This window comes from Perissodus microlepis, chromosome 3, assembly GCF_051167445.1.
Source record: "Perissodus microlepis isolate ML-2025 ecotype Zambia chromosome 3, ASM5116744v1, whole genome shotgun sequence".
In the NCBI taxonomy this organism is placed as follows: domain Eukaryota; kingdom Metazoa; phylum Chordata; class Actinopteri; order Cichliformes; family Cichlidae; genus Perissodus; species Perissodus microlepis.
The window spans coordinates 5,692,289-5,714,669 of record NC_140463.1 but is presented as its reverse complement, the minus strand read 5'-3'; the positions used below and the strand labels follow the sequence as shown (position 1 = coordinate 5,714,669).

At 43.4% G+C, this 22,381-nt stretch overlaps 1 protein-coding gene and 1 long non-coding RNA gene across 3 annotated transcripts; both read right to left on the bottom strand.

Moving 5' to 3' along the window:
- Positions 1–3,018: 3,018 nt before the first annotated feature.
- LOC146389574 (butyrophilin-like protein 2) lies at positions 3,019–11,396 on the bottom strand. Of its 2 annotated transcripts, none has more exons than XM_084912238.1 (6): positions 11,229–11,396; positions 10,964–11,068; positions 9,553–9,879; positions 4,337–4,663; positions 3,787–4,113; positions 3,019–3,712 (listed from the first exon to the last, which is right to left on the bottom strand). In XM_084912238.1, the coding sequence occupies exons 1-6, from the start codon at positions 11,368–11,370 to the stop codon at positions 3,621–3,623; spliced, it is 1,320 nt and encodes a 439-aa protein (XP_084768364.1). In that variant the 5' UTR covers positions 11,371–11,396; the 3' UTR covers positions 3,019–3,620. The 2 variants fall into 2 exon arrangements, with proteins under 2 accessions (XP_084768364.1, XP_084768354.1); XM_084912228.1 differs by having other exon boundaries at positions 10,970–11,068.
- On the bottom strand, positions 11,371–14,438 carry LOC146389573 (uncharacterized). Its single transcript, XR_014797566.1, has 2 exons — positions 14,166–14,438; positions 11,371–11,570 (listed from the first exon to the last, which is right to left on the bottom strand). It is a non-coding gene; the product is annotated as an uncharacterized LOC146389573 (long non-coding RNA).
- Between the last annotated feature and the right edge of the window lie 7,943 nt (positions 14,439–22,381).

Genomic DNA, 22,381 nt, shown 5'->3' with positions numbered 1-22,381 from the left:
ATCCGACTGTGTGAGGAACACAACATGTGAAGCTTCAGCTTCTCTGTGTTTAAACACACTCACAGGCAGCCATGTGATTACCAAGCTTCAGCCAATCAGAACAAACTGGTGCAAAGTTCAACATGTTAGAAGTTAGTTTGTGCCCAGTGTGCATGTTTCATGAGTGCTGTGATAACTCTGTGTGTGCGTTTATTGAAATGGCTTTAAGATGCTTTGTTTCACTTTATTGGCAGCAGTGTTGTGACTGCACGAGCTGTGACTGAAAGGATCAGGCTGAAGGTACGAACGCCATCCGTGAGCTTCCTCTGAAGGGCGTCTGGGTGAGGCGTCTGACTGGAAGGAGACCCCGGGACGGACCCAGGACACGTTGGAGAGATTCAGTCTGTCGGCTCATCGGGGAACGCCTCAGCGTCCCAGAAGAGCTGGAGGACGTGGAAAGAGGTGTGAGCGTGTGCGCTGAGACCGCCGCCCCCGTGAGCTCGACCGGGCCGAGCAGGTGTATGAAGAGGGGCGGGACTTAGTAAGGCTCTCTGAGTGGATATGATTGGCGTTTTACAGCCACAGCACCCTGAGCAGCCCCGATCTGACATCATCTCTGAAAATGAATCAATCAATAATCAGTCAGCGAGTTTGTTTGATTTTCACTGTGAACTTTGTGTGTTTCAAAGATGGAGGCCACGCTGCTCTCAGAGGACTGTGTGTGGTTGTGGTAAACGTGTGAGCTGCTGCTGCTTTTCCTCACATGTTTGACATGTTTCCACCTTTTTCACAGATGTAAACGGGTCCAAAAGGCTCGAGTGGTTCTGGATTCGACAGCACGAGTACTTTATGTCTGCTTCCAAACAGAAATGAATGGTGGCAGCAGGATTTCTGTCTCTACTTGGAGTTTGATTTTGGCTGTTTGGTTTGTGTTATGGTTTCTTTCAGTCCATGTCACAGATCCAGACACTGCACATCCCGCTGACTTCACTGAGCTACATGAGTTTGCTTATTTTACTTTTGTTATGTAACATTTTTGCTAAGCTATCATATCTGGCCTCCTCCCTTTGGTCCTTCCCATGAGCTGTCAGATATCAGGATTTTTCTATAAAACCAATTCCTGTAGAAATGACATCATTACTGTGGGAATACTGTCAAATATTCCAGCACGACTGGATTCACAGAGGAACACGAGGAGGAACTTTGTTTGCTGTGAACTCACCAGAACAGGAAACTGATGACATCCATGAGCTGCTGTAATCCTGAGAGCTGATTTCAAAAAGCGTGAAATGTCCCGACGCTCAGACCTGACGGGTCTGTGGACTGTTTGAAGGAAGCGTGGACTGTGATGTTCTCCTCACTGAAGAAGAATCAAACTCACATGGACACAGAACACAACCATGATGTCAGCGTGACCCAGCTCTCATTGCTGAGTGACATTTCCTACTGTTTAATGGTCAGTGAACACGCCACGGTGATGTTGATGTGGGCGTGGCAGCCACACACTGCAGTTGTGGATTTTCCTGTGTGCTGGAACTTTGTTTCAAAGTAGTTATGATGAGTTTGTAAACATGTGTGTGAGTGAAACTGATGAGTGTAATGTGCTGTCAGAGTGAGGAGTCACTTTGAAGCTGTGTCCAGGAGTTATTTGTGATCACACAAACTCCTCTGGTGAGTTGGTCTGATGCACATTCATGGTTAGTGCTGCCCTGTTATACCTCAGTAACAGAACTGCTGTGATGTTCACTGTCAGCCATCCTGTAACGTATGAGTGAGATTATTAGTAGATTATTAGCTCTCTGCCAGCAGATTAGAGGCTAAGCAGGCCTGAGCACTACAGCTGGCTGTGAGTACAGATGTGTAACAGCAGCATGAACACTTAAACATCATCAGATGTTTGAAACCAACCGTTTCTGCCACAACAGAAAATACATTTTCTTTGCTGGATTTGATTTGTTTCTAAATCTGTGTCAGCTCCAGTTATCAGTGATCGGTCTCATTGATTACTGATAATCGTCCACATCAGTCCGTCTTTATTTTTAAGGCTGCTGATATTATGATAAAGAAGCTCAAAGACTTACTGACACAGAGGCAGCTGTCACAGCTGTTTGAAAACCTGAGTTTGTGGAAGAACTTTGCAGAAACAAAAACACACCTCAGTCTTGGATTCAGATTTTGGCTTCAAAGCGACACTTTCATCGGGAAGTTGAAATGAGACGTGTTTAATAAACTGGCACATTTCTTTCTCCTGTTTGTACAAAGCTCTCATTTTGGTGACGTCATCAAAGAAAACACACCTTTCACTTCCCCCTGATGGTTTTTGGGCTCTGACTATTTCCTGGATCCTTTTAATGGACTTAAAGTGGCCACGTTGTGTAACACGGATCCTTTCAGCTCCTTCTGGAGGTGATTCCAGGAAAAAGATGGAGCTCATTGAAAAGACTCTGAGCACAAACATTAAAATCCTGTGAGAGCGAAGCCTGAACTGATTCTGCTTTTTCCTCATGAATGTTCACAGATAAGAGGAGAGATTCAGAGAGGAACCAACCAATGTGAAAGTGAAAGACAGACGGAGACAGCAAGGAAGGAAAGTGAAAGGTTTCCAGGATCAGACGAGTTCAGGTGGATTCAGAAAGAGAGATCAGCAATAAAAGGAATGAAGTGTTTCCTCAGCTGGAGGCAGAACCAGCAGCTGGATGTTTCCCCACAGGTGGACTCACAGGTGAGACACCTGCAGCTTTACTGACACCCAGTGGACGCAGCAGGAAACTGCAGCAGCTCAGACAGTAATTCAAGTGTTTATTCAGGGCTGCTGTGGCTCATTAAAAACTCTGATATTCAAATAAACGAAGGTCTTCAAATGTCTCATATTTCTCCAAAATCATTAAATGGAAGTTTTTTCAGACTGGAAGGAAAAATGAAGCCAAGAAGAATTCACTCACTCACTCAGCGTCTCTCCTCTTATCACCGCTGATCAGACACATTTATTTATTTGAAGATGCAGTTAGCGGCTGACACGCTGATGATGCTCAGTAGATCTGATCTTTGTATGTGGATTTATTTGACAGGGACAGTGTTCATGTTCATGGACATCAGGATAAAAACAGAAGATGGAAACCTGCCAGATTTGAGCTAAACTGCTCATTTCCATGTGTAGTCCATGGGCAGGTCACATGACTCTATCCAACATACAAAGACACACAGACACACAAGAAAAGCCAGAGAAACAAAGACAAATCCAAACAATCCATCATACTGAGTCAAAGTGATCACAGGTCTGCTTTGTTGGAGATGAGCCTTCAAAGTGGAACATGTGGACTGTTCCTTTATTACTACCACTGAAGGCCACGCCCCTCTGGTCATGTGATCATATGGTTTGTAGGAACGCTCCTCTTCCTCAGAGGATCCACCTGTGCTTCCTCTCCTCTCTCCTCCACCTGTTACAGTGAGGGAACGTCCTCCATGATGGAGGAGCTGCTGGAAAGTGCTGAGAGTTTCCTCCAGAGTGAGACCTCTGTCACAGTTCAGAGGATCTACGGCAGCAGAGACCTTCATGGACACTAAAAGTCTCAAACACACAACAACAACATCACACTGACTCCACTCTGACATCACTGATCAATAATCAAAGAACACACAGATCAAACTGATTGATCAGCCATCAGAGGAGTCGGATCAATGGAGCTGCTTCTGTTCCTGATGTCCCCTGTTTGATCCTGGACCTGAACTCTCCCTGCAGAGGAGACACAAGACAGTCAGACACACACATACACACACACACACACACACACGGATAAACAAACAAACCTTTGACGTTGAGCAGCACTGTTTTCTGTCTGATGATCCATATGCTCCTGACGACATTACACACATATTTCCCACTGTCTCTCTCTGTGGGGTGTTTCAGGGTCAGACTGAGGTCTCCAGTTTTCAGCAGGTCTTTATTCATCTTCGTTCGGTCTCTGTAAACCTGGTGCTGTTCTTCAGGCTGCTCAGAGCCGTTCTTATACACGTGGACCTTGTTGTTTGAACTGATGTTCCACCACAACACTCCAGCATCTCCAGGCAGGTTTTGTGTGGTTTTGAAGGGCAGCTGGACAGACTCCGCCCCCTCCTCCACCTCCACCTGACAGTCTGAGAGGACAACAAACACAACATGAGCTGTACAAAGTGTGATTGGTGTTCACAGAGCAGCATCATGTGACTCTTGTTCTGCACTAAATGAAGCGATGGAGTGGCGCCTCATCAAAGAATTTATTTTATTTGAATGAACTGAAAATAGATTCAAAACTAAAAGCTTTTAGAGAATAAACTCGTACATGACCTCTGACCTTTGACCTGTATCTAAAGCACTGACCTCTGACTTTCTGCTCCACTTTTCTATTCAACAGGATTTTTCCCTCCGTGCTGTAGACGTTGCAGGTGTAGGTCCAGTTGTCCCAGTCTGTGGGGTGTTTCAGGGTCAGACTGAGGTCTCCAGTTTTCAGCAGGTCTTCATTCATCTTCGTTCGGTCTCTGTAAACCTGGTGCTGTTCTTCAGGCTGGTCAGAGCCGTTCTCATACACGTGGATCTTCCTGTCATATATGGTATCGTCCTTCCACTCCACTTTAGCGTCTTCAGGCAGGTGAAGTGTGAAGGGCAGCTGGACAGACTCCACCCCTGAATCCACCTCCACCTGGGGGACTGAGAGGACAACAAAGCACAACATGAGCTTGAATGGAGACATTTGTGTTGACTCTAACAGGCTGAATGCTGCTGCTTCACTGGGAGCTCACTGTTAGATAGAAAGTGGTCAGTGTGAAGAGGAGACGCAGCAGAAAGATGAAGACTGACAGGAAGAAAGCAGTGAACAGACTGTTGGAGCTGCTGTTAGTGGGACAGGACTTTATTCAGTCTCTGAGGACCAGATTTGACTTGATGAAGCAGAGAAACACAGTCTGAGTGTTTCTGTCACACTCACTTCATCACACAGCTCAGTTTGACAACATTTGGAAGAATTTGATAGAAGCGTTCCTTTAGTAAAAGCACCAAGAAAACACCATGAAAACACCTCACTACACACAAAACTGCAGTACTGGCAAATTGTACATAAAGTATGAAAAGTCAAAGTACTTATTGTGCAGAAAAATGTTCCCATCAGTGTCTATGGATCAATATTACTGCTGCACATGTTTAAGGCTGAGCTCATTTCAAATCCTTTCTATTGTGTTGAATCTGCAGTAATGCATCATATTCTATAAAATCATATGTTTGTAGTGGCTGTCCTGTGAGGACCACGTCTCTCTAAATAAACAGCTGTTAATGAGCTCACAAACACAGGCCTACAGCTGGATTTGAAAAAGTCCATTCAATAGAAAATCAACAATCACAGCTGGATTCAAAGGCTTGAGCTCTGTGTGACATGGTTACCTGTCAGTATCTACAGGGGGATTCAAATATGAAGGAAACATGAAGGTGGTGCATTAGAAAAACTGCTGCTTTCAAGTGCAGAGCAACAAACTATTTGAACTGATCCAACTTTATTAACACAGACAAAGATTTGTGCATCAGCTGCTGTAACATTTGTAATGAGCATTAATATTAATAAGTGTGAGTGAACAGAGCTGCTGCAACAGTGAAACTCTCACTGACTGATGTTACGTGAGGCCTTGTTGGCTCATTGTTAGTTCGCTGCACTGAAACAGGAAAATCCAGCTGTTAGTCATAATGTTTGTGTTTGTAAAGCACTTTATAACTGAGGACAGTGTGGAGGAGAGTCTGTGTGAGTCAGCTGCACCAGTGCTTCATGCTTTGGTGTTTTTAACATAAAGTCGTCCCTGTAGACTGCTTTTAGTTTCAGTGTCCTTATTTTGCCCTCAGTTATTGGTTCTCACTGTCTCCAGATCAGGTTCAAACACAGAGGAGATCAGGGCTTTGCAGCTGCTCCTAAACTGTGGAACAAAGACCCACGCAACATTAGAGACCTTCAACACCCTCCATCCTCTTCCTCTTCTCCTTATCCCAGCTAACACAGAGAGACACTCACAGCACACAGAGAGGAGTGTCGGGGGAAAGGCCCCACTCAGGTGGTGGAAATGACCTCAGGAACTTGTTGCTGTGAGGCAACAATGATCAGCACCACCATACTGTTTGTTTCACTCATGGTTTCTCATTTTATGTTTGTTTTTAATCTGTTGAATTATTTCAGGACTTTGACTCATTTAAATGTGCATCACTTTGGTCAGCAGCTGTTTCAGTAACACTTTATAACACCACCTGCAAATTAGGGCTGCCACGATTAGTCGACTAGTCACGATTACGTCGACTATCAAAATCGTCGACGACTGATTTAATAGTCGACACGTCGTTTGAAGCTTTGTAAGATCCCAAAAGACGCAGGAATAAGTAGTAGGATTTAAGAGTGTAATAACGGACTGAAACAGAAGATGGCAGCACTGCATGTACAAGGATGCCAGCTGCCGTTAAACCCCGAAGAAGAAGTAGCTCTGTCCCAGAATTCATAGCGCAGACCAGCTCAGTTTCCAACAATGGCGGCAACTAGTTAGTTTTAATATTACTCTTATTATTCTTTCTGGGTCACAAAATAAACGTTTAATATATTTTCAGGCGAGAATGTAGTTGTGTAAACCTCAAATATCTGCTCAGTTTATCAAGACACCACATATTTTCAAAAGCGCTCCGACGTTTTCGGAGACGTCTGTTACCCACTAGCTCGATAGTTAGCCGGGAGCAAGGCTCACTACAGCCGTGAGAACACCGGACTCCAGGCAAATTGTTTTCAAACCCACCGCCGTCTTTCGCTACTCAGGTTAAACATATATGAGTCACTTAGATAACTTCAAAATGTTATTGTTTGGCTTTTTTTTAGTATTTTATTTGTTCCTGAGTAAATCAGTTTGGCTGAGATTAAAGTTATAGTTTTTACACAGCTGAATAAACGTCAAGCAGACAACTGATTATCAGAAGTGTGAGATGCTCGAGAATTTACTCCGGTGTCCTGTTATATTTTAGATAGCAAGGAGTTTATTAAACTTCACCAAACAATCTGCAGATTTCATTAAAATTTAATAAACTATCATCTTGCCTTTATTTTTAGTTAGCACAAACCTTAAACACTTAAAGCTGTAAGCTAATGATAGTTATATAAGAGCAGATGCTGCTGGTGCAATAAGCTGTACGTTTTACGTACAATGGATGATGATCTGATTAGTTGACTAATCGCAAAAATAATCGGTGACTAGTCGACTATCAAAATAATCGTTTGTGGCAGCCCTACTGCAAATAAGGCTCAAGTAGCCTGTAGTTACCTGTAAGTTTGTGTAACAAGTAGGTTTTGTACAGAAAGAATAAAATAACTACACTGTAAGTACATTTAAGTACAGCGTCAGTCATTTTAAGTGCTGGGTTATTTCATGGGAAATTTCCAGAGCAACAAACAATATTCCATCTTTGTACTTTCCGGGCCGCGGCTCATATTATGGAGCGACTCAGCCTCAGCCTAACATCCTGGTATTTTATAGCAAAGGACGCTAAGAAAGGAAATCCAGCCACACTGTAGCCGACTGTCTGCATTGTAATCAGGCTGCAATGTAGGGACGTGTCTACAAAGAAGCTCCAGCTGAAAGGATTACAGCAGGTTAGTGTGATGACAGATAGAGGTGTAAATGTACTGACATGTAAAGAGTGTGTTGAGAAGGTGGAAGAGTGACGTGTGAGCAGCAGCTTCATGACAAGAACAAGCACTTCAGATGTACCGAGAAGGTCAGGAGGAGCTGCACTGTTTCTGTGTGCATGGAAACAATGGTTGGTGCAGTACATGTATGAGGACAGAGAGACAGTGGGAAGGTTTGCAGTAGCAGGGAAAGATGGGTTCCTGCTGGGGCTGGGATTACATCAGAAATCCACTCTGAGCCCCTTCTTGTTAGCAGTGCTGATGGACAGGCTGGCAGATGAGCTCAGGCAGGAGTCTCAGCAGCTCTGTTTGCTGAGGACATTGTGATCTGTAGTGAGAGCAGGAAGCAGGTGGGTGGAAGAGAGCCTGCAGAGGTGGAGGTATGCTCTGAAGAGAAGAGTGTGTGTGAAGAAGCTGGAGATACGACAGTGAAGATGAAGGAGTCGAGGTGGTGATGGTGGATCAGTTTAAATACATGAAGTCCTCCATACAAAGCAGCAAAGTCCAAAAGAGGTGAAGTGACAGTATAGCAGGATGGAGTGGGTGCACACATGTATCAGGTGTGATCTGTGACAGGAGGACAGCAGCTAAAGTCAACATGAAGCTTTACAGCCTAGTGAGGCTGTGATGATGGAGACATGACACAAAGACAGGAGGCGACCTGGAGGTGGCAGAGTAGAAGATTTGAACAAGTGAGCAGAATAGAAAGGATGGAAATGAGTGGGTGACAGGGACAGCTCAGGCTGAGGAGTCTACAGGACAAAGATAGAGAGGAAGGCTGAGACTGATGAACAGCAAACGTGCAGAAGAGGGACGCTGGATATATCGATGCACCATGTTGAACCTGGAACTACCAAACATCAAGTGTTTGTATGGAAAACCTGAAACAGCCCAGGAAACGTGTTCATCCATAATATTTGTGTTATTAGTCTTTCTATAGTCACCTGAACAAAACACAAATAACACACAAACCAACAATCAGCAGTGTTTGTGTTGTTTTACGTTCAGTAACCATGAAGCACGACTGCAAACATTTAGTATCACAAGTAGCAGCTAAAGCATCAAATAAATGTTCCACCTGGTGTATTTACCCACAAATGTTGTGTTTTTTTTCACGTGTGTGTGATTTTGATTTTAGCCTCGTCATTGTTTTCCACAAATATACTGCACAGCATCATTTCCTGCTTCTGGTTTTCACACTAAATCTCTCAGCTTGAAAATAATTGGTTGTTATTGGTAGAAGTTATCAAATGAAATGAAAATGATGAACAGACTTAATAACAGGACTTCAAGAAGCTCAAATCTGGAACCTTTGGTTTGTTACTGGATTAAATGAAGACATTACCTGACCTGACATCTGATACTCTGTTTTAGTAAACCCATCTTTTCTCTACTCAGCAGTTTAGTTCTTTTATTGTTTGAATCAAAGCCTCAGGTGGGATGATGTCACTTCTGAAACTGAAAGTCTCTGTTAGCTGCAGAGCTCTGAAACTTCACACAGCTTTGGATGATAACATGGAGAAAGGATGTGGAGATTTTCACACTTCTGCTAGAAATCATCTTCTAGTTATTGTGACTCAGATATGACTGATTATAGATGAGGACCAAAGAAGGTTTTTACTGAGATTTGAGCTGACTTAGCTTAGCCTGTGTTTTAGCCACATGCTAAACAAACACATGTTCAGAAACTAGAAGATGTTACCTTTCAGATGAAGTCTCACACATGAACTTTGCTCCTACAGTTCATCTGATGAAGCTTTTACATTTGGGTGGAAATCAAATAAAAACCAAAACAGCCACAAACATCAGACATGCTAACACTGTAACATTATTGGAGGGAGCCACTGAGACTGAACCACCATCATGAGTCTGACCTCTGACCTGTATCTACACCACTGACCTCTGACTTTCAGCTCCACTTGTTTCTCCATCAGGATGTTTCCCTCCCTGCTGTAGACGGTGCAGGTGTAGGTGGAGTTGTCTCCATCTGTGGGGTATTTCAGGGTCAGACTGAGGTCTCCAGGTTCCAGGACCTTCCTCTTCATCTTCGTTCGGTCTCTGTAATCCCCATGTTTTTCTTCAGGTCGGTCACAGCCGTTCTCATACACGTGGACCTTCCTGTCGTTTTTGTCCTTCCACTCCACTTTAGCGTCTTTGGGTAGGCAAACTGTGGTTTTGCAGATCAGCTGGACAGACTCCACCCCTGAATCCACCTCCACCCAGGGGACTGAGAGGACAACAAAGCACAACATGAGCTGTAGTAACAACATCTGAAGCCTGTACAACAAAAAGCAGGATTTTGGCTTATCCAGGTAATTTGAGGGTAAACCCTGAGTTTTCTGCACTATGAAGGTTGTTCATTTCTTAGCGCAGTACATCGCCATGGTAACTTGTGCTGTGAACCTTGCCTACTCCAGATCATTTTAAGATCCAGAGATCAGCATTTATAAAATCACCTCTAACTGACTTAACAAATCTCTGGAAGTTTTTTTAATAGCATCTAACGTCTTTGCGTTTCTGTGATGAACATCAGTAAAATATATTGTCAGAAGGAACCTTATTACTTGATTTTTTCCCCTGTTGGCAGCAAAAGATTTTACAACAGTTTTGTTGTCCTATAATCTAATGTATGTATATATATATATATATATATGATCCTACAACAGGACAAGTGCACTGTACTTCATATCATGTCATGTAAACTTTGTATGTAGACTATGTTTGAATTCAGTTTTTATATTTAATGTTTACTCTGAAACCTTAAACACCAGTGAGTCTGCAGCGGAGAAAATAAAGACTGAAGTGTAAGGAGCAGCTGATGTTCAGGGTTCAGATTAAAATCAGCTGGCAGCTTTCACTCACATTTTTATTCACAGCATGTTTTGAGTGTGAAATGAATTTTCTGGTGTGGGAAACTGTTTTATATGTGCAGCACAATACTAAAAACCCAAAGAAGGACAAACACTGTCACAGGAACACCTGTGTATTAATTTAGTGAAGATAATGTAAAAATGTTGTTGTGCTTGATTTTAAACTGCTGCTGGTAAATGGACTGGTTCTTATTTAGCACTTTTCTACTCTCAGCACTCAAAACACTTAATACAACTTGCCTCATTCACACAAACATTTTTTTCTATGTGTTGCGACGTGCTTTTTATCTAACATTCACACACAGTCATACTCTGATGGATGCACCAGAGGTTAGCATGTTGCCCAAAGATATTTGACATGCAGACTGGAGCAGCCAGAGATCAAACTACCAACCAGAACTTCTGCTAACCATCGGCATTATGGGTAGTGTAGTAGGAGACACTCACCTGACATGAAATAGTGCCGGAAATGAAATAAAAGACCTCCAGAAACCACAAGAAGAACCAGGAGAACCAGGAGAGCTTTGGCCCAGGATGGAAACCGTTCTGTGGAGAAACACAAAGAACAACGTGACCTTTGACCTCTGAATTTAATAAATAGGCCTATACTTTAATCATAAAGCTAACATGGTTATTCTGACTGTGTTAAAATAATGTTTTATCTGACTGATGTCAGATGTATCTACAGCAGGTGTTTGTTGCTGACCTTTGACCTGCAGCTGTACATCACTCCGACTCAGTTCACCTATAAAGTCTCTGATGGAGCAGGTGTAGGTGGCGCTGTCAGACAGTTGGAGGTTGGTCAGGTTCAGGCTGAGGTCTCCAGTTTCCAGAGCGTCAGTCTTCATGGATGTTCAGCCGCTGTAACGCTGGTTTTGATCTTTCAGTTCGTCTCCTTGAAGCTGACGCTGGTGGACAGTTGGAGGACTGAGGTCGAAGCGACTCCACACCACCGAGGGGTTGTCTAGTAGAAAAGTGTTAAACTGACAGTACAGCAGGATGAACGAGTTCCCCTCATACGACTCCACAGCTGAGGCATGCTGGGAAACTGAGGACACACAGACAGAGACTCCATGAGTCAGTTTGAGGTAAAGATCAAGTTTAGACACATTTACAGAAACCAGGAGACAGAACGACAGAAACATTCAACATTTTAACAACTCACAGATAAAAACCTGAACAAATAAAGTGAATAGTATGACAGACAAATAAAAACAATAAAAAATAAAAACATCATCAAAGAGTCCAGTCACACATGAGATGGGGGAGGACTGGAGGACTTTTTCAAATGTGTCAGATAAAAACGGAGCTGGACTGAGGTGGAAAATGAGCCCTGGCATTTTTGCATTTTTCCTACAAAAAGTCTCTTTATCCTTTAAGCCTGGATCCTCTACCAGAGGCCTGGGAACTTAGGGTCCTGCGCAGTATCTTAGCTGTTCCTAGGACTGCGCTCTTCTGGACAGAGATCTCTGATGTTGTTCCTGGGATCTGTTGGAGCCACTCGCCTAGTTTGGGAGTCACCGCACCTAGTGCTCCGATTACCACTGGGACCACTGTTACCTTCACCCTCCACATCTTCTCGAGCTCTTCTCTGAGCCCTTGGTATTTCTTAGGCTTCTCGTGTTGCTTCTTCCTAATGTTGCTGTCATTCGGTATTGCAACATCTATCACTACAGCCGTCTTCCTCTGCTTGTCCAACACCACTATGTCCGGCTGGTTAGCCATCACTAGTTTGTCCATCTGTCCCACAGGATCTTAGCTTGGTCATTCTCGACCACCCTAGAGAGCGTCTCCCATTTTGACCTCAGGACTTCCAGGCCATACTCAGCACAGACGTTATTGTATGTCAGTGCTTCTCAATTATTTTCTGTTACTGTGAAGCCAAGTGCTACATATGCTTGGTCATATTTCCTTGTCTTAGTTTTTGGGAGACTTTTGTCTAATTATTTCTGCCTCTCTTTTCATTTTTTCATTTTTCTTGAGGGCTTGTTTACTGCACTTCATATCTCCTGCTCTGTACTGTGTCTGCACACATGCAAAAAACTCTGCACTCACTGCAGTGAATGTGCAATTACACTTTCTAGCACGGCTAAAAAAGCAAGTTCCCCTCGGTGCGCCTCACTATTTGAGAAGGACTGCTGTATACTATATATGCTGGCCACTTGGGTATGGTGTTCTATCAATGCCCTTGCTTACATCTTGCACTCTGCTGTTATGGAAAGTTTTAAGCCTAATCTTAAAAGTAGAGATAGTCTGTCTCCTGAATCCAAACTGGAAGCTGGTTCCACATAAGAGGGGCCTGAAAACTGAAGGCTCTGCCTCCAATATATATATATATATATAATCAAATACTCTACGATATAAAATACTCTACGAACAAGAAGTAAGCCTGCAGTGTTAGAGGAAAGTGCTCTAATGGGAAGGACCCGGCCAACATAGACTGCGAAGGCCGAGTCCTTTGAAGACCGAGAAGGCCCGAAGTGAGAGCCTGTGAAACTAGACGTGGAGTTTAATAAACTCAGCCGTCTGCTCCTTGCTGTCTAAAATATAACAGGACACTGGCGTAAATTCTCTACCATCTCACACTTTTGTTTAATCAGTTTTCTGTTTGACGTTTATTCAGCCGTGTGAAAACTATAATTTTAATCTCAGCCAAACCGATTTATTCAGGAACAAATAGAACACTGAAAAAAGGACACCGAATTTGGACAGCCTTCGTCGCGTCGCTGTGATGTAATCGGCCTACAAATGCAGCCTCGAAATTTGGACACAGCATTTGTGTTTACTACATGCAGACCAGCTGTGCTCATATTTGCAGTTACAGCTCATTTACAGGCAGGAATATCCTGCTATGTCCCTGTTAGGACCTGCTTCTTTGACTGCTCACCACTCAAACAGCTTCATGACATTAGCAGTAAGAGCAGATGTGGATCCACAGCAAACATGTATGTTGGTCAGAATCAATGAAAGAAGCTCAGAAAGCTCTTCAGTGAAACCAGTGTTAGAAATGAAACACACAGCACAGCATGCTGGGTAATTACAAGGACTCCCATCAGGCACAGGGAGGCACGTCCCCCTAACTACTCATGCTGATTAACACAACACACACACGTTACATGCACTTCTCTCCACGACCACTAGATGTCTCCACACTCTGTGCTGACTCGAATGATCAGAGCTGCTGAGCCTGTTTGCAGACAGAGGAGGAGCTCCTGGTGATCCGTGTGGGACTAAAAAGCTCTGATAACGTCCATCCAGCAGCTGATAACAGGGACATTTGGTGCCATGTCAGAGCTGCACAGTCAATCATCAGTTTGGCTCTTTAGTTTGAAGAGTTCAAAGCAGCAGCAGAGAATCTAAAGTGTGTCACACAGCACCAAGTTTCCTTTGGTCACATATGAAATGTGAGTCAGAGCTTCAGCTACACAACAACACACACAGCAGCTGATTGTAACATGAGCTCATCTGAAAGCCACCAAGAAGAATCCAGTGATTTGAAAGTTGCTGCTTTGGATTGTTAGTTTGATCTGAATCAGAATCCAGTGTTTGATGGAAATCTCCTCCTGCTGCACTTCAACACATTAAAGAGAGAGAGATGAAAGAAAAGCTGATGATGAGAGCAGAGAGAGGAAGGTGTACTTACCGTGCAGGAGGATCACAAACACCACAAACATCTTCATGTTCCTGTCAAACTCAGAGACTCTTTAAAAGCCCTTCAGGACATCAGCTCACAGCAGCTTCACTTTCCTCTGCTGATCATCTACTGACACTCTCACACTGCTCACACTGTCACAGCTCAGAGTTCAGCTTCACACTTTGTTAAAGCACATCTGTGGGATGAAGTCCGGCCGGCCACAGATCACTTCTGAGGAAAGAGGAGGACGTCGGCTTTCCTCATAGTTTCACGCCCGAGTGCTCCGGTTGGAGGCGGCTGCTGCGGCCTCACCCTGACAAGCACAAAGCTCCACCTTCAGTCCTGACACTGAAACATCCACTGTGGCTACAATGATGCAGATGTGACCCTCAGCAGCTGGATTTCCTCTCCATAGATGTGTTTCCATGCAGATCATGGACATAAAGCAGCTCCAGGATGAAGAGTGTGAAAGAACTTCTTCCACTACAGTATTCATTACAGCACTGTGGCACTCCACAAACCCTCACACTGTCTCAATCCCTGTTTCCAGTTTGACTGAGAGAAGGCCTGAAGCTCAGCCAATCACAGGACAGGAAGTGATCAGCTGACACAGTGATTTGAAGCTGTCAGGGTGAGGCTGCTTCATGCAGGTGTGAAACTATGAGGAAGCTGAACGCCTCCTCTTTCCTCAGAAGTGATCTGTGGCAGTCTGCCATCATGTTTGGCTGCACACACTAAGGCTACGTCCACACGTACTTTGGAAAACTGAGATTTTCTGTTTTTGTTTTTAAAGAAAATCTCGCCAAAAACGCAGTCAAACACAGTCAAGACCATGTCAAATCCACGCTGTGTAGAAATGTTGGCCAATCAGAAGTCTAGAAGCCTGGGAGGGAAAGAGTAAGCAGGGTTTGATGTAAACCTGAAGTACTTCTGAAAAGTTTTTGTGTTTTCGAGTGACTTCATCATTTCAAATGTTAATAACCAAAAACAGTACTCTGGCTGCTGTAGACTCACAACTTAGGAATGAACAAATACATACAGCATGCATAAATTTAAAGTAAATACAAATTAAATTCATTAAAAACCGACAACGACGTGGCGTCTGGATTTAGGTTGTGAGAGCGTCTGTGTTGACTCTGTTCACTCTGACGTCCCTGTCTTTGTAAATGGAGGGACAGTAACTGTGTGTGTATATGTACGTGTGTAAAAACTGCAGATAGTCAGATTAACAGCAACAGTATTTTGTGTATATTCACCATTGTAGAAATTAATCTCATGTAAACAACATGAAATATACAGCGGCACGTCAAAAAAGGCGCACACCCTTGACGTTGCGTGACTAAATCTCTGTTTTCCTCGTCAACACGTAAAACCAAAAACTAAGTTTTAAAAATCTCAGTTTTCAGTGATCGAAAACGCCGTTTACGTGTGGACGAAAGGTGCAAACACATAGAAAAATCTGCGTTTTCAAAAATACCCGTGTACGTGTGGACGTAGCCTACACGTCTCGTTTGGCTCTCAGCGAAGGCGGTCGTACTTTTTTGCTCTCCTCTCCCTTTTCTTCCCTGCTTAGCTTCTTATGTCCTTGTCGTGTCTTGTGCTTTTCTCACTTTCCCTGGACACTCTCTCACAGTCTGTTCTCTAAAACCTAAAAGAGAATTATGGATTTGATAAACTGGTCTCTGAATGCAATTGACACGCTCTTCTCAACGAGAAGCCCCGGGTCGGGAGAGCCCGAGTGCCCTGGAGGGACTTTCGCTGCCGAGTACATGATGGACGGGTGGCAGACATGGAGGGTCGTGTGCCTGGCGGGACTGTCGATCGAGGATGCTGAAGATATCTACCTATTCGGAACCATGATAACAGGGTTCTTGCTGATCGGAGCTGGCTTGGCCCTGGCTTATTGGAGAATTAAGAAAGCGGAACTGGCTGTTCAACCCCCCCAAGGCTGCCCGCTGGGATTGAAACGATGGGACGAGGCGCGACTTTTCAGAATGGGCCCACTGAGTGCAGCATGGTTAAGACCTTGGAGAAGCTCACGGCTGCAGTGAATACTCAGTCCAACACCTCTGCGCGCATATTAGATCAGCTCACTGTGGTCGTGAGGTCTCAGAATCGGCTCCTTGGGCACAAGAATGACAACACCACGGAACGCAAGCTTGATAACATCATGGAAAAGCTCGCGGCTCTCCAACGGGAAATTGAGAGACCTATGTCGGTGTCGGAGTGTTAAAGAACAGCTCTGAAATTCTCATGAGTTGTTCGCATAAAAGAAAAAAACACCATCACTTCATGCGGCTACCCCTTCGGCGCCAGCTGTGGGCTCAAGGCTGGAGCCGAACAAAAACTCCCTGATAACGACTGTGTTTAGACTGTTCCCCCCATTCCATGCAAGGCCACCTGAGTTGGCTGGTAGACTGTTTACTTAGCCTGGCAGGGTGAAGGACACTGTCTCAGCTTGACTCTGGACACGCACACACATACACACATACTGATAAGCACACACTCATCCCCCCTCCCTTTCCAAACGCCTTCGATGCTTGTTTCCTGCGGGGAAACACGGCGGGTCTGTGTGCCGCGCTGGAATGGTAGCGTTGGGCAGGACGGCTGCTGTGTTTGCTTCGGATTACTACTCACCCCCCACCCAACCCTGTGGCTTGTCATGTCTCTCATAATGTTATGCTGTGGACATTTATGTGCTTTTGTGCAGAGGAGTTTTTTTTGTCTCCTGCTCTCATGCTGTCCTACCATGGAAGCACAGCATGAGTAGAGGTCTCTTTTTTTCCTCTTGTACTTTCCCATTGTAGTGTATATTTCAGTGTTTTTCTGTAACGCTACCGATCTCCGACTTGTATCGCCATGTAATGTCTGTGCTGTGTGTGTAAGGTCGGGGGGGGGGGGGTCCCATTTCACTGCAGGGCAACGTGCATGTGGCGAATAAAGCTTTGATTGATTGATTGATTGATTGATAAATGTGAGCTCACTGAAAGCTGACAGAGTCTCACAACTACACGTGCACAGGTGTGTATCAGGTGACTCATGGAGGTGTATTTAATGTTAAGTTTGGATGAACATGTTTGTAAATCTTAGTTTGTGCCTGTTAAACACATCATACACAGCTGTAACCCTCAAGAGGCAAAACTCATTCAGGTCAATACTCTAATGTTACATTATTGGTGTATATTGATTACAAAGTTTCATAGTAACTGATGACAATTCTAACAGCTAATTCATTTATCAGGCAGGGATAGCTCAGTAGGTAGCCAATGGCTGCCCACTGCTTCACTGAGTGAATGGGTTAAATGCAGAGAGGAACTTACCCACGGGGATCAATAAAGTTTACATTATTATTTACATAATGTGAGTAATAAAAACTTCTCCTCTTCTCCAGAGTTGGGCAGTAAGTACTTAAGTACAATTTTCAGGTATCTGTACTTTACCTGAGTAGTTTTTTTTTTTCGAACTACTTTTTACTCCCTACAATTTTAAACACATATCTGAACTTTCTACTTCATACATGTGTTGGGATTTTCCCAAGTGCATCATTACTGCTTTTGCTATAATGGTCATATTTTATTAGAAATGTATTAGGAGTTTTTATTTTGAGTTATTACAATCAGAACAGAAAAGACCGTCTGAAGAAAAGAAAAAGAAAGAAATTAGTGAGGAAGTTTACAGAAGAAGAGGGAGAGAAAAAAAACACTGAGGGTCTGCTCCAAACCTGCCTAAAAACCAAACAAACAAAAAAAAAAATCAAACAAACAAACACACACACACACACACACACACACAACAAAACCAGGCAAACAGAGAAACTGCAGCCACAGTGCTGAAGTCACACGGGGCCTCAGCGAGGAGCCTGCAGGGTCCCAGCAGCCGGCTGCGCCAGAGCAGAGCGCGCCACAGGCCCAGAGATCTGAGACCCAAGGACTCCCTCACCCCCAAGCAGGGTCCTGACAGAGCCAGGGGGCAGGCCCCGCCAAGCAGCCATTAGCCAGAACACACCCAAGCACCGAGAACCACACTCTCTGTCTGTGGGGGTACCAGCCACAGACAGAGAGTGTGGTGGGGGGAAATAGTGTCTATTTTGATAGTTTATTAGAGATTTCTATCATGAATTCATTGTGGAAACTGAGCACAAGTTAAAAGACCAAACACAACTAAATGTGTTTATCATCCAAATATAAAAGGGTGTTAAAATAATATGTGTCTTACACGCCTGTTAAAACCTGCCTGGTGACAGATGACACTCACAGTAATCTGCTGATGATTGAACTGCAGATTTAATGCAGGGATATTTCCTGTTTGAACTCTTCAGGGACCCGTGTATTTCCTGAGCAAACACTCTTCTCCTCATGCTGCTGCTGTGCTGTCAGCTTTAAGATGGAACAATAAATATTTCTATTGATTTGCACAGAAAGCTTTTAAAAAGCAACAGAACAATAAAAGCAGCAGCAGCTCTGACTGTGTTAATACCAACTTAAATATGTCAAAGTCAGGTTTCTGTTTAAAACAGATCACTGAATATTTGAGTTACAAATACACAGATTTAACTACATTAACTTAACTGTGGTATAAAAACTGGATTCATTGACTGCTATGTAGCAAACATAGAGCTCAGTTTAACAAACAGAGTAGAAAGGTCTGTATAAGAATGAAGCTGCTGATGCAGGACTGTACACATGTTCCTGTTTAGAGGCAAAGTCGCCCTCTACAATGTAGCAACAGGAAATAGAAATATAGTTTTATTTTCCTTCTTTTTCTTCTGGTTCAAGCTGAATACAGTTAGAATAAAAGAGTTAGACTAAAGTTTGTACTCACATATACTGATATGATTTTATCATTATGTTAATACAGCACAAGGTTCAGTTAGCTTTGCACAAAAATACAAACATTGTTCAAATTTCCTGCTCTGACTTGGCCTCAGGATGTCTAGAAGCAAGAATCAAGCGCACCCAAAGGAAACAAGCGCACCAGTGGTCACGTGCTCAGCACACAGAGTGGGAATGACTGAAGGAGCTGCTGTAACGCAGCTATGATGCAGTTTTGTGTGATTGAGTGAGTTGATGAATCTGTAAGTGTTCTTACTTTGGCAGATTCATTAACATGATGCTGATTATAATCTGGCTGTAATCTCCTGCAATGACTACAATCAGCGGGATGAGGAATAAAGGACTTTTCTATGGTTTCCTTTAACTGTTGCTAGCTTGCCATATTTATGCCTCACTATTAGCAACTTGTAAGTCATGCACTATTTAGCCAATTCTGGGTCTGCAGTGACCCCTTGTGGACATTGTGAGATGTTGCTTGTGTTAAGTAGATGATGTGTTGTGATTGTTTTCCTAGTTATCTATGACTCTACTAATTATAAAATTGCCCATTTCTGTTTCCAGAAAACTATGTTTATAGTCACACGTGCTGTTTGCTATAAAACAAGAAGTTCAAGTTTGGCTGCACCGAACTCAGATTAAGCCTCACAAACATTTTCATGTAAACAAATCTTTTGTGGGACTTAATTTAAAACAATTAACCAAACTCCTGGACTGCTGCAGTCGTTCTGACAGAAGACTTAGACCAGACTTGTATCCCCAGTATAAATATATTTTACAAACATCCTTCAAAGAGCTACTTTTTACTTTCTTATTTTATTTTATTGCACACGGCCATAAACAACCAGAAGAGTCTGTTCAGTGACAGGTTGCTTCTCCCAAAGACAAGAACTAACAGACTTAAAAACTCCTCTGTCCCACACGCCATCAAACTGTTTAACTCCTCTCTGGAGGGGAGAGGGAGGGGAAACAGGAGGACAAAGGAGGGGGGAACAAGCAAGCTGTAGTGCCTCTTCACTTCATTGTGCAATACCTTTTGTGCAATACTTTTGTTAATAGTCAACGGTGCAATAGACTTCCATAATTGAAATGTGCAATTTCACTTGTATTTTTATTTTTTATTTTTATTCCTATTTATTCTATTCATCCCCTTTGTATATTTTATTTATATATGTCTCTGTATTTATATATGTGTATATATATATAATATTCTGTAACTCTGTAACTTCTGTCGGTGCTGTGCTTTTTGGAAACCGAATTTCCCAGAGGAACCCACCCGAGGGATTTATAAAGTTTTATCTTATCTTATCTTATCTTTAAGTACATTTCAGAGCCTGTACTTTTTACTTTTACTGGAGTAAAAAAGTTGAATCAGTACTTTTACTGGAGTATTTTTAATAGTAGTATTTGTACTTGTGCTAAGGTACTGAATGTCTGTACTTTTGCCAACTCTCCTCATCTTCTGATGTGTTTACCTGTCCAAGCTGCACAGGTGAGTCGGACTCTGTGAGCTCAGCAGGATTCAGCCTGAAGCCTCTGCAGTGAGACAGCACCCTGACCCTCACACTCAGCTTTTTATTCTGCTTCTTCTTACACTTAATGGTCTGATCTGTGTTTGATATGTGACTCACTTATATATTTCTTATTGTTTTAATCCACAGCTCAGACTGTTCTTTTAAATTAAACCAATCATTTCCCCCTCTTGCTGTCAGTGTGGTTACTGAACATGAACTCTGATCTCTGAGTGAGAGCAGCACAGACTGAATACCAGGATAACAAACTGACATACTGCTTTGTATGGATTTAAATGAATTATAATTATTATTCAGGCTGTCAGCATTAACTCGCTAACACAAATTAGCCCACGTTAACGCACTAGCCACTCAGCAAATACCAAAGCAGACCCCTGGATGGGGCTCAGTCAGCAAGGGGGGGGCTTTTGAAAAATGGACAAACTTTAGACAAACTGCCCAAAATGCATTGACAGAGACATTTCAGGGATTTTGAGTCAGTCTGCGCTCCAGTTGGGTTAATTGCAAATCGCGTTGGTTTTCATGATTGCGTTAACGCTGACAGCCATAATTATTATTATATTTCTCCAAAAGTTGATTCTGTTCATCTGGACGTAGCGTTTTGTGGGAGAAACGTTTCGTCACTCATCCAAGTGACTTCTTCAGTCTCAGCTGACTGCAGGTTTCCCCAAATCTTAAAAACAGTACATTTGCATAATGACTGAAACCAGCCCACTGAAGGAACAATGGGCTGGGAGGTCAGTTCCTTAATCATGATTATGCAAATTCTCATGACCATTGATCAACAATCACTGACCAAAACCCACTGATCAAAGCCCACTGATCAATGGCCATGAGTACCATTCACAGAGAGTTGGGGAATGGCTGCAATCACAGCATTGTAAGATGGCGAAAGATGTACCCTTAGGCCCCCTCCTCGATTCAGAGATGGTCTTTCCCTTTCCACGTAAATGGCCTCCTTGACTCTGCGCTCAAACCAGCGTTCCTCCCTGTCCAGGATGTGTACATCCTCATCCTTGAAAGAGTGTCTACTGGCCTGTAGGTGTAAATAGACTGCAGAGTCCTGGCCTGATGAGGTGGCTCTTCTGTGTTGTGCCATCCACTTCGCCAGAGGTTGTTTGGTTTCCCCGATGTATAAATCCCGGCAATCCTCCTGGCACTTAACAGCGTACACTATGTTACTCTGTTTGTGTCAGGGGACCCGATCCTTGGGTGGACCAATTTTTGGCGCAGCGTGTTTTGGGGTTTAAAAGCCACAGAGATCTTCTCTGTCTAAGATGTGAACATCGGCATCCTCGAAAGAGTGACCTTTGACCTTTAGATGCAGATGGACTCTTCAAGGTTCAAGGTTCAAGGTTCTTTATTTGTCACATGCATAGTTATACAAGTATAACACACAGTGAAATGTGGCCTGACACGCTCCTCGACATGTGCAAAAATGGGGGGGGGGGTAGAGGAAGAACATTATATATATATATATATATATATATATATATATATTCTCCCACCAACGAGGGAGGATAAGAAGGACAGACGCAACAACATTGTCATCCCCTATGTAGCCGGTGTATCAGAAAAACTTAGGAGAGTTTTCTCCAAGCATGACATCCCGGTGCATTTCAGACCCAGCAACACGCTCAGACAAAAACTGGTTCACCCGAAAGACAAAACGCCAAAACACAGACTTAACAATGTGGTGTATGCTGTACAGTGCAGCGAGGAATGCCCAGACCTCTACATTGGAGAGACCAAACAGCCACTTCACAAGCGCATGGCACAACACAGAAGAGCCACCTCCACAGGACAAGACTCAGCAGTCCATCTGCATCTTAAGGATAAAGGACACTCTTTCGAGGATGCCAAT

Coding starts and splice junctions, on each gene's coding strand:
- LOC146389574 (XM_084912238.1), bottom strand. CDS start 11,370: ATGAAGACTGACGCTCTGGAAACTGGAGACCTCAGCCTGAACCTGACC. Junction 9,880..10,963: donor CTATTTCATGTCAGGTGAGT/GTCTCCTACTAC, acceptor TTGTCCTCTCAG/TCCCCTGGGTGGAGGTGGAT. Junction 3,713..3,786: donor AGTGCTGCTCAACGTCAAAG/GTTTGTTTGTTT, acceptor TCTCCTCTGCAG/GGAGAGTTCAGGTCCAGGAT.